The 12,285-nt window shown below is 45.5% G+C and overlaps 1 protein-coding gene across 2 annotated transcripts in view; it reads left to right on the top strand.

Annotated features, from left to right (window-relative positions):
- The window catches only part of LOC135484514 (autophagy-related protein 2 homolog B-like), a 66,304-nt gene extending 57,722 nt beyond the window's left edge, over positions 1-8,582 (top strand). For both annotated transcript variants that reach the window (XM_064766077.1, XM_064766075.1), the window contains 15 exons: positions 122-282; positions 549-616; positions 906-1,067; positions 1,257-1,386; positions 1,617-1,837; positions 2,085-2,298; positions 2,703-2,842; positions 3,033-3,200; positions 3,461-3,565; positions 3,842-4,134; positions 4,430-4,582; positions 4,770-4,891; positions 5,123-5,277; positions 5,485-5,631; positions 5,945-8,582. In XM_064766077.1, coding sequence (XP_064622147.1) covers positions 122-282; positions 549-616; positions 906-1,067; positions 1,257-1,386; positions 1,617-1,837; positions 2,085-2,298; positions 2,703-2,842; positions 3,033-3,200; positions 3,461-3,565; positions 3,842-4,134; positions 4,430-4,582; positions 4,770-4,891; positions 5,123-5,277; positions 5,485-5,631; positions 5,945-6,172 — 2,467 coding nt within the window. In that variant the 3' untranslated portion in view covers positions 6,173-8,582. The remainder of the gene's footprint in view (positions 1-121; positions 283-548; positions 617-905; positions 1,068-1,256; positions 1,387-1,616; positions 1,838-2,084; positions 2,299-2,702; positions 2,843-3,032; positions 3,201-3,460; positions 3,566-3,841; positions 4,135-4,429; positions 4,583-4,769; positions 4,892-5,122; positions 5,278-5,484; positions 5,632-5,944) is intronic.
- The last annotated feature ends 3,703 nt before the right edge of the window (positions 8,583-12,285 follow it).

Below are 12,285 nucleotides of genomic sequence, written 5' to 3'. Positions count from 1 at the left end.
ATGGTCAGTGATATGGTGACAGGGACTACCTCACCAAGGCTACTGCCTCAACAGGCATTCAGTTATGTTACCATCTGTGATTTGCCACTGCCATTCTTATTGTGATACCTTCCTTTTTCAGACCCATGTACATTCCACTACGGTCGATGGTCACTGTTGAACACTTCAGTATATCAAGTAACATCATAGCGGGGTCTGATACATCTCTGCTCAGATTCATGGTCGACGACGCAGCATTGTTTCTCTCCGATAAAGTCAAAAATGGTGTCGACCTCAAGAAAAGTAAGTCGACTGAGACATTGTTTTCTTTTTTAAGTAAATGTTCTTTTTGTATGGAGGTGCCATCTCCTAAAGGAGGATGTGTCAAAGAGAGATGAGGGGTAATTCATGTCCAGTCACCCCCAATCCCAAATACAATTTTACCTTAAAAAAGGATGCAGCAAGCCCTGATCCATGAAACTATGTCGGTTAGTTTCCGGTGATTCGTGTTATCTAACACCCAGTATGATCTCTTCCTGTTATCTAACACCCAGTATGATCTCTTTCAGACTACGTCTGTGTTTTAGATGTTGGTCTCTTTGAACTCTCTCTCATTACCAGTGATGGCAAAGACACGGTAAGAATCAGCCCTCCAATTGTAGTTACTTCTTCATTGTGCTTGCCCTTTGGTGTGTGTCTGAGAAAGCCTCTACAGTCAGAAGCAAATTGAGGGATTGGCCTGGTGTTTCCACTCTCTTCTTCAGCATTTGCTCTGCCCTTGGAGGGCTTCTTCTCCCGAGAGTATTCCTCATCCAGGGTGAGTTCCTCTAAGTGGTTATGTGCCCATTGGCATTACTGGCCTACGGACTCAGACTTTTGCTTCTCTGCTCAGTTAATGTTAATCTTATGATTTCTTCATACTTCAGAAGTACCCCAAAATAGACCTGAAAGCGTCCAACAACATCATCCACATACGAACGTGTGCCGATAGCTGTCGGGCCTTACAACAGCTTATCCAGTACGTGGCCAGTGACAGCGACTTGGCTCACAAAGATGACACTCAAGACAAGTCTATTCCACCTGAAGTGGTAAGTGCTACCTGCCTTATATCTAGTGGAGAGCAGTCCTACTTTTCTTTTATGGGATCCCTGCAGCATACCATTGCAGAGACTTGAAACCACCTTGTCATGTGGACGCGAGCTCTCCACAGAATCTTCAACGCGATGGTCAACAAAATGACCCACATGTACCAGTAACAGTTTCGTCCTCTATTTCAGCCTCCTCTGTCCAAACCCCCGGAGAGTTTACGATCTGTACCGATGACGGAATCCAAGATGGAGGAGGTGCATGACATGATGGTGGATGCGATGAGGGAGTCGTCAGGGTCATCGAGCCCAGAGTCACAAGGTAATGCCAGGCTATGCCAAGTGAAATGTCTGATCTTATGCCCATCTCGTTGAATGCTTGCCAAAATCTCTGCTTTGCTGCATGTTAACATCTCATGTAGGTCTTCTGATGAGAAAGGGAAGAACCATGAAGAAAATGGCCCAAATAACAAGCCGACTTTGCCTGATCTCAACAACTTGTGCAACTTCTCAGGTCAAGGATTTACCCCTAAATCTTTTTTCCCCTCATAGAAAAGGCCAGGCAAAGAAGAGATTCTGCCACAGAGGTTTTCTTCTTCCCAGACGACAACCGTCCTGCTACATCTGGGCAGCCAGCTCCCCACCATATCAACGTTGTGATGGAGGAGAGTCATGAGTCAGTGTCGAGTAGCACCATAACAAATGAGACGGACATGTATAGTGATGATGAGGAGGAGTTCTGTATCATTGATGACCCCGGACTTGGCATTATTGTGAGTATCAAATCACAGAGAGAAATCCATGCTCAATGCAAGCACTGGTGTTTTACGTTATGAATTTGAACTCAACTGATCAGCTTGTTTCAAGTGATTTGGAATCAAATTGGATATAAGAGGTCACCATTATTTTGCCCTTTGTAGTGCTTTGATACTAACTGGTGAGTGTAGTAACCATAATAGGTTGGGAATAGCTCTTCTTCTAGCTTGATTACAAAGAGATTATTTGAACGTGACCTTTCAGCCTCGAGATGGGGAGCCAGTTATTCGTGTCCTGGTCGATGAACCCCTCGTTATCAAGGACGATCACTTTGCTCGTCCCCTGGGGAGGGCTGACCAACTCAAGGCCCCCGAGTCGTTCCCGGCAGCGGTTTATAGATACACCCTGAAGGAGATGTCATTGGTGTGGCACATGTATGGAGGCTCCGATCTGGCTCCTGGCAGCCATGAGAAAAAGGGTATGTAACTGAAAACTCTGTCGGTCCTACTCAACAGACTTGTTAAAGGAGTCAGACTCAGTCTACATTTGTACATCATGAGCATGGACATGAGTTGTGACCTTGGGGATGTCACTTCACTTTGATTGCCACATCCTTAGATGCAAAGAGGGGTAAATCTAGATCCCTTTAAAGGTCATCCTAGTAAGAAAGACAAGTTGAGATTGTGATAGACGCCTTCTTGTTGGAAGGTGGAGCCACTATAGATCAGTTATGATACCACATTAGGCACCCAACTATACTAGTCACCAATGAGTGCCAGGACAAGCGCTCCATCACAAGAGCAAATACAGTTTGATAAGGATCAACGCAACTGTCACCCAAAGTAAACAGGTTCTGATGAATTCTGTTGAATCTCTTTCTAGATAAGAAGATTTCAATGTATGGCACAAGAGTGTCGTATGGGAAGGCTACCAAGGAGTCGAAGTCGGCCAAGATACCTTGGCAACATCGAGGAGGACCTGGGAGGGACCATAAAGTCTTAATGGAATTACAGATGAATAAGGTTCGTCTCGCTGCTTTCTGGGCAGCATTTTGTTGAATACCTTTGTAAGTGGTTGATATCATAAGTTTATCGCTAGTTCAAGCCAGGTTATGAGGTGTTACTGAAATGACAAAAACATACAAAACCTGGGATGCAGGATTCAATCTGAGTGCTGGATCTTAAAACTAATCCGGAGACATTCCTGTTATAGGTGCGCTTGCAGCATGAAGTCTACCCCGAGACGACAGAGCAAGCATCACGTCAGATCTTCCTTGTGCATGAGATTGAGATCCGAGACCGCTTAGCTACCTCTCAGATTAACAAGTTCCTCTACCACTACACATCGGAGTCCATGCCAAGGCAGTCACATGCACATATGGTGAGTGGACACGGGGTTCGGTGCTTAGATGTCAATCAAACTCTATTGCTCATGGCCGTGTACTGGGGCAGGATTTCTAAACCAGTCTTGCTTTAGGCGTACGTTCTTGGGAATGAAGGAATGGCTAGTTTATTGCTCTCACATCTTGAAGCAAACCACTCACTCTCTCTTTTTCTATGAGTACTTTACGTGCACCACGTTGTGTTATGGTGATTGCATCAGTTCTGAGTTGACTCAATAAGTATTTACTTCATATTTAGGTGATGGCGAAGGCATTGCACGTCCGAAGCAATCTGAATGTTCCCAGCCAGAAGGAATGCTCCCTCAAGGTGTCCATCCTGCCTCTCAGACTCAACGTGGACCAGGTGAGACAAACAACACTCTTCCCAAAACCATGCAGAGAAAGCTACTATGTTGTGTACCAGCAGTCCTTAGGCCTGGTCTGGATGCCTGTGACATAGCCTCTATCTTGGTTTTGTGTTGGTAGTACAGTCCCTGATTGAACTTGTTCAAGACAAACACTTACTATAGTGTCTTTCAAATAGTTCTGGCCAAAAGTGCTTAGTTCAACTCGAGAATCTGTTTTGAATACCAGTGAGATAAGCTCTTGTTTGGTTTAGCAAATGCTTGTTTTGTTCCAGGACTCTCTCTTCTTCCTGAAAGACTTCTTCAACAAAGTGTCGGTGGGTGAGAGCAAGTTGCATGCCGACATCCCCAACCCTGTTCCAGCCGATGTGGTCTCCACCAGTCCAGCCAAGCCTTCTTCCCTCCCACCTGTCATGAGCCTGGGGAGCTCCAGCCCTGAGATGACGCATGTGGACCCCCAGCAGATGTTGATAGTGTTTGATGAACTGGCTGAAGCAGCAGAAGACAAGGAGGCCGAGCTGGATGCAGAGGATGCAGATGCCTCTCCTCTACCACCGGTCTTCTTCAAGTAAGTCATCCCAGATTGAGAGAAAGCATAGACTTAAGAGTGTCGAGGTGTTGATCCTAAAATCTTGGATTTTGGGAATGCGGTAACACCTTTTGCCAGATCTGCCTGAAAAGTATGTTTTTCTGACCTTTGGGACTCATAGCCCGTCACAAATTTCACAAATCCTTCAGCGTTACAGTCCATTCAGTTAAAACTCAATATCGTTCCGTAGCTCTTATGTCTCACTCGGCTCTCAAGTCACTCTTGTTATCGCCAGTTGACACCCTAACTGGCATTCATGTCATCCATGTTTCAGATCGTTCGTCTTCTCCCCCGATGTGTTGATCCGCCTCGACTACCAGGGAAAGAGAGTGGACATGGGTCAGGGTACAGCTGCTGGTCTGCTAATAGGCCTGGCCCAGCTCAACTGCTCCGAGCTAAAGCTCAAGAGAATTTGCCATAAACATGGGTAAGACATGTCGATTCATGAGGAAGAAATGTCCGCATGTAAAGTGTACTGCCTCTGTAGTATTGTTTCAATGGAAATCAGTGCATGCCACAAGAACCCCATCCCAGTACCAAGCAGGCTGTAGTTGTGTGATATGTCTTTGTTTGTTTCCTAAACCTTGACTGATTATTTGTATATTCTGTTTCAGATTACTTGGTGTTGACCGCCTGATGCTTCATGCTGTGAACGAATGGATCAATGACATCACCAAGAACCAGATCCCTAACATTCTGAGTGGAGTCGGGCCGATGCATTCCTTCGTACAGTTAGGTAAGGTTAACCTGATGTTTTTGGTCAAAAAGGCCTAATTTGGCAGACTTTCAGAACAGTAGTAATTGTCTCAAACGTGTTCAATCGATCTACAAAGTGCCTCAGTCCAGGTGCTGATTCGTCATTGAAATCAGTCATTAAAAGGTTATCCCCTTGATTTCCTTATCATAAAATTACAGGTTTTGTTGTCCACAGTCAACATATATTCTTGCATTTGTCTTGGGATTTCAGTGCAGGGTATTCGTGATTTGTTCTGGTTGCCCGTTGAGCAGTATCGGAAGGACGGCCGGATCTTCCGTGGTATACAACGTGGTGCTAACTCTTTCGGGACGTCAACTGTGATGGCTACACTAGAGCTGACTAACAGGATGGTACAGTCAGTTCAGGTGAGACGACTCATTCCTAACATATTCTCAGTTCAATGTCAAGTAAATAAGTGACCAAGCTGGCTTACATTCAAAGCACAGAGTAACAACATACTGAGCCAATCATCACAAAACGTCTTCTGAAATGTGACTCCTGATCACCATTCTAACAGTGAGAACAATGAAAGATACTGCTCATGATTTACCCAATACAAATGTTCTTTCCAGTACGTTGCTGAGCTGACATATGACATGGTATCCCCGGGACCAAGTTGTAAGAAACTTGGTAGGAAATCCTACCGTCGCCATAAAAGAATGAACCAACCGTCTGACTTCAGGGAAGGCATTGCCAATGCTTACACTGTCGTTAAGGAGGTAAGGCAAACAGCCATAATTCCTATCTCGCAGACTTTGTCATGGTCGTCTATAATCCTGAAATGCGCAAAAAGGACATCTTGTCTTTTGACCCCATCAAGTATGGCACTCTAACGAATGAATACAGTCTGTTGGCTATGTAGGGTCCAGTTTTGAGACAGGGTGATCCCGCTGTTTTTTCTATGGGTGAAATCATGCTGGTAGATATATTGGCCTTGATCTGTCCTTTGAATGTGATGTAAACAGAGCCAAAGGACTGAGTGTATCCATAGCCTTATTCATGTAAGATTTTCGAATCTCCTTTGCCTTCCAGGGTATCTCTGGAACTGCTGACAATATTGTACGAGTCGCCCAAGAGGAGCATGAACATAAAGGAATGACGGGTGCGGTGGGTGGCGTTCTCCGACAGATTCCACCAACCATTGTTCAGCCGTTCATCCTGGCATCAGAGGCGACGGCCAACGTTCTAGGTGGGATGAGGAACCAGCTGCTACCGGATGCGAGAAGAGAGGAGGAGGAGAAATGGAAGCCAGATTCATAATTGGTTCCACTCGCTGGATTTGTAAAACACTTGAATGAACAGAAACATAATGTCACTATCGTCTTCACCAGATTTCTCATCTAAGAATGTCTTGGACCTTTCATGACTGGGAAATGGAAATATTTCGGTGGAATTTATTCTTAGACCACTTGTAACTTCTAATCTATGAGTTCCATTGCATACAAATCGTACCTGTCTGGCTGTTGGCCCTGACGTAGCCAATTCAACAGTTTTTTGTCACCAAAACCTGTGTTTAATCAGTTTATGATAGGTCACTGTTCTGGACCGGAGGACACGTTAGGCTTGATGTGTTTAGGTCTTACGCACCAACCAATCAAGGTCCTTGTTAATTCTACTTTCAGCATGGTTGTGATTCAGCACACTTTGATTTGAATTGATGTTTGACCGTGTTAGTAAATGTCCAAACTTGGCTTCCAGGGCTTGGTTGTTCAAGACCCCATTAGCTGTAAGGGAATTGTCAAGTCTAACATCTTTAAGGATACTAAGGTAACCTTGGAAAAGAACGTGCACTTTGTGTTTTTGACCAACCTGGCGATAATGTGTACGGGGTATATGTAGTTACTCAATGTGCATGACTGTCCATGTAGCTATATGCAATCAATGTTGATGTCTTCTGAGTTCTACAAGCTGAGCTAATACTGTTGTGATCATTTTGCACCATCGAATCTAGAATACGTCCTTCTTGGACTTCCAAAAATCCTGGACCATTTCCTCCTCAAAGAATTCTGAAAATGTTTCATTAATATAAAGGGCTTTCACTGTCCAGGCTGTCCACATATTGAACAAATTTGTTGTGATGTAAAACACCTATTCAGAAATCCTGAAATATTTATAATGTTTAGGATCTGATAGGAGTTTAGTCTCTTTAGTTTGAGAGTTGGAGGCCAAAGCCAGCCTTCTGTACACCTCTGTACCGCCTTTCGGAAAGTTGTTGAGATGAATTGTTCTCATAGGTAGGAAGTTTGTCCCCTGGTGCTGTTGAAGTGAGGATATAAACATGAAAAGTGCCAAAGAAACCATTATGTTTTGTTTCTAAATTAGGGTTTATTTAGGAATCGAGTGGAACCTCCCTCAGGGGACACCTCTCTATTAAGTAGAACCTCTCTATTAAGGACACTAGTTGTGGTCCCAAAGTGGTTGTTTCCATTCATTTTGACCTCTCTAATAAAGACAGCACTTGTCAGTCCCAAGGGTGTCCTTAATAGAGAGGTTCTACTGTATGTGAATATATCGGTCGGACAGTTTGTTGACTAGAAATGACTAGATGTAGATATCAGTTGTATAAAGTGCTGGTGTACAGCACTACATGAGGACCAGTTGTTTAGTTTGATTACTAGAATGCTTGACAGATTTTGTATGTCAAATTTCAGATAATGTGTTCACACTGGTGTGTATGTGTGTATGATTGTATTGTGTAACATGTGTATAACACTTCAGTTCATGGGAATAATTTTGAAGTCTAACTTATTTCTTGTCTCTTTATAAGACAGAAGTGTCTTTGCTTAAATGTTACCAGAAGTAGTATTCCTCACTTAACAAATAGTCTGAGATAACTTAGTCGCCTGTGATGAGCTTATGTGACATCCTAACCTCTGTCATTGTTTCAATGGCAAATATGAGACCCATATCTGTAAAGTATCCTACAGTTAATAATGTACAGATACAGTGGAACCTCTGTTAGCGGACATCTCTCTATTAAGGACAACCTCTCTATTAAGGACACTAGTTTTGGTCCCAAATTGGTTGTTTCCATTCAATTTGACCTCTCTAATCAGGACACCTCTCTATTATGGACAGCACTTGTCAGTTCCAAGGGTGTCCTTATTAGAGAGGTTCTACTGTATATCTATTGTTAAAATCATGGCACCCAGATATCTGTACTGCTTGCATCCTGAAGATACCTTACTGTAAAATAGCATGTTAGTCACGTTGAATTTCGGGGTGTGTTTTCATGTACCAAACTATTTCAGAAGAATATTGGCATCTCTAGCTGAGGGTATGTAGCCTGTATTCGCATCCGTAGCCCTGGCTGATGGTAGCACAAGGACCACTTCATGACTCATGTACTGCACATTTTCAGAATGGTTGTTAGTCACATTAGTTAAAGGGATGGATATTGTAGCGGTTGGAGTGTTTGTACTATAAACTTGGTGGTGACTGCTTTGGGTTTTTTCGTAATAATCCTCACAAGCCTCACTGATTTCAGTAATGACAGCTTACTCTTCCTTTCCTTTGTTGAGTCATTTATCACTTTTCTTTCAAGAGTTGATCATGTGACTCTCCACTCAGAAAACAAACAGTTCTTCTCATTTGCTGACGCTTCTGTATCATTTTTGTACATAATGTACATTGTATGCAAAGTTTGCTTGAATAAATTTGTATATATTGATTTGAAGTGTTCTTATTCATGCTGTGGAAGCCTTATATACCGTGGCATTTTGCTTCATCATGAGTGTAGAAAGGCAGGGATCAATTCCTCCTGCGACACTAACCACAAGTTGTCAAAGACAGGGGACTATTCCTCCTGCTACACCCGCCACAGGTTGTGAAAGACAGAGGACTATTCCTCCTGTTACACCAGCCACAGGTTGTGAAAAACACAGGACTATTCCTCCTGTTACACCAGTCACAACTTGTGAAAGACCGGGGACTATTCCTCCTGCTACACCAGCCACAGCCTGTGAAACACAGGGGACTATTCCTCCTGCTACACCAGCCCTAAGCTGTGAAACACAGGGGACTATTCCTCCTGCTACACCAGCCCTAAGCTGTGAAACACAGGGGACTATTCCTCCTGCTACACCAGCCCTAAGCTGTGAAACACAGGGGACTATTCCTCCTGCTACACCAGCCCTAAGCTGTGAAACACAGGGGACTATTCCTCCTGCTACACCAGCCACAAGCTGTGAAACACAGGGGACTATTCCTCCTGCTACACCAGCCCTAAGCTGTGAAACACAGGGGACTATTCCTCCTGCTACACCAGCCCTAAGCTGTGAAACACAGGGGACTATTCCTCCTGCTACACCCGCCACAGCTTGTGAAACACAGGGGACTATTCCTCCTGCTACACCAACCATAAGCTGTGAAAGACAGGGGACTATTCCTCCTGCTACACCAGCCCTAAGCTGTGAAACACAGGGGACTCTTCCTCCTGTTACACCAACCACAAGTTGTGAAACACAGGAGACTATTCCTCCTGTTACACCAGCCCTAAGTTGTGAAACACAGGGGACTATTCCTCCAGCTTCACCAGCCCTAAGCTGTGAAACACAGGGGACAATTCCTCCTGTTACACCAGCCCTAAGCTGTGAAACACAGGGGACTATTCCTCCTGCTACACCAGCCCTAAGCTGTGAAAGACTGGACACTATTCCTCCTGCTCCACCAACCACAAGTTGTGAAAGACAGGGGACTATTCCTCCTGCTACACCAGCCACAGGTTGTGAAAGACAGGAAACTATTCCTCCTGCTACACCAGCCACAGGTTGTGAAAGACAGGAGACTATTCCTCCTGCTACACCAGCCACAGGTTGTGAAAGACAGGAGACTATTCCTCCTGCTACACCAGCCACAGGTTGTGAAAGACAGGAGACTATTCCTCCTGCTACACCAGCCACAGGTTGTGAAAGACGGGACTATTCCTCCTGCCACACCAGCCACAGGTTGTGAAAGACGAGACTATTCCTCCTGCTACACCAACCACAAGTTGTGAAAGACAGGAGACTATTCCTCCTGCTACACCGGCCACAGGTTGTGAAAGACAGGGGATTGCGCCTTCAGCTACACCCAACCAATGGTTGTGAAAGATAGGGGACTATTCTTCCTACTTCACCACCCACAGGATGACAAAGACAGCCACAGGTTGTGATAGACAGGGGACTATTCCTCCTGTTACACCATCCATAAGCTGTGAACGCCGGGGGTCTATTCCTCTGCTAAACCAGCCACAGGTTGTGAAAGACAGGGGACTATTCCTCCTGCTACACCAGCCATAAGCTCTGAAAGACGGGGATCAATTCCTCCTGCGACACCAGCCACAACCTGTGAAACACAGGGGACTATTCCTCCTGCTACACGAGTTATAAGCTGTGTACAACAGAGGACGATTCCTCCTGCTACACCAACCACAGGTTGTGAAAGACAGGGGACTACTTCTCCTGCTACATCAGCCACAACCGATGAAAGACAGGGGACCATTCCTCCTGTTAAACTAGCGACAACCTGTGAAAGACAGGGGACTATTCCTCCTGCTACACCGGCCACAAGTTGTGAAAGACAGGAGACTCTTCTTCCTGGTACACCAGCCGCAGGTTGTGAAAGACAGGGTATTGTACCTTCAGCTACACCTAACCAAGGGTTGTGAAAGATAGGGGACCAGGCAGGGCTATATTCCTTCTACTAAACAAACCAAGAGGTGTGAATTCCTACAACACTAACTACGGGATGTCAAGGACAGGAGACTATTCCTCCTGCTACACCATCCGATCCTCCCTCGTTGTGCGTATATCCATGGAAGGAGGAGACTTTAGGACTGATATTCACCGCCGATAAGTCGGCATGCGACCTGCTACCCCAGCCGCAAGAAAGACATGGAGACTATGTCTTCTGTTACCCCATCCACCGGTTGTGAACGACTTGTAAAAGGTACCCAGAGCAATAGCTGTATTTTACGCCCAAGCCTTGTGACGGAGATCTAGTCCCCTGTCTTTCTCAACTTGTGGCTGGTGGTGTAGTAGCAGGAATAGTCCCCAAGCCTGTCTTTCACAACCCTTGGCTGGTGAAGCGGGTGGAGTTGTCGTCGGCCTTTCACAACTTGCGGCTGGTGTAGCAGGAGGACAGTTCTCCGTCTTTCACAACCTGTGATAGTACCTGGTTGGTAGGATCGCGATGCTGTCCTGGCTGTCCTTGAGGTACCTACTATCACAGGTTGTGAAAGACGGAGAAAGTCGTTCACAACCGGTGGATGGGGTAACAGAAGACATAGTCTCCATGTCTTTCTTGCGGCTGGGGTAGCAGGTCCCATGCCGACTTATCGGCGGTGAATATCAGTCCTAAAGTCTCCTCCTTCCATGGATATACGCACAGCGAGGGTGGATCGGCATGAGCAGGTCCTTGTCTTTCCCAAACTGTAGATGGTGTAGCAGGAGGAATAGTCTCCTGTCCTTGTCATCCCGTAGTTTTATTGTAATAGGAAGAATAATTTCCTGTCGTTCACACCTCTTGGCTGGTTTAGTGGAAGGAATATAACCCTGCCTAGTCCCCTATCTTTCACAACCCTTGGTTAGGTGTAGCTGAAGGAACAATCCCATGTCTTTCACAACCTGTGGCTGGTGTAGCAGGAGGAGGAATAGTCCCCTGTCTTTTTACAACCTGTGGCCAGTGTAGCCGGGTGAGTTGTCTCCCCTGTGTTTCACAGCTCAGGGCTGGTGTAGCAGGAGGAATAGTCTCCTGTGTTTCACAGCTTAGGGCTGGTGTAACAGGAGGAATAGTCTTCTGTGTTTCAGAGCTTATGGCTGGTGTAGCAGGAGGAATAGTCCCCTGTCTTTCACAACTTGTGGCTGGTGTAGCAGGAGGAATAGTCCCATATCTTTCACAGGTTGTGGCTGGTGTAGCAGGAGGAATAGTCCCCTGTCTTTCAGAGCTTATGGCTGGTGTAGCAGGAGGAATAGTCCCCTGTGTTTCACAGCTTTGGGCTGGTGTAACAAGAGGAATAGTCTCCTGTGTTTCACAGGTTGTGGCTGGTGTAACAGGAGGAATAGTCCCCTGTCTTTCACAGCTTGTGGCTGGTGTAGCAGGAGGAATAGTCCCCTGTGTTTCACAGCTTATGGCTGGTGTAGCAGGAGGAATAGTCCCCTGTCTGTCACAGCTTAGGGCTGGTGTAGCAGGAGGAATAGTCCCCCGTGTTTCACAGCTTAGGGCTGGTGTAGCAGGAGGAATAGTCCTCTGTGTTTCACAACTTATGGCTGGTGTAGCAGAAGGAATAGTCCCCTGTGTTTCACAGCTTATGGCTGGTGTAGCAGGAGGAATAGTCCCCTGTCTTTTAGAACTTGCAGTTGGAGTAGCAGAAATGAATAAGACAGAAGCATGAA

The sequence above is a fragment of the Lineus longissimus genome, chromosome 3 (assembly GCF_910592395.1).
Source record: "Lineus longissimus chromosome 3, tnLinLong1.2, whole genome shotgun sequence".
Classification (NCBI taxonomy): Eukaryota; Metazoa; Nemertea; class Pilidiophora; order Heteronemertea; family Lineidae; genus Lineus; species Lineus longissimus.
The sequence above is the reverse complement of the archived record's forward strand: the minus strand, read 5'-3'. Positions and strand labels throughout refer to the sequence as shown.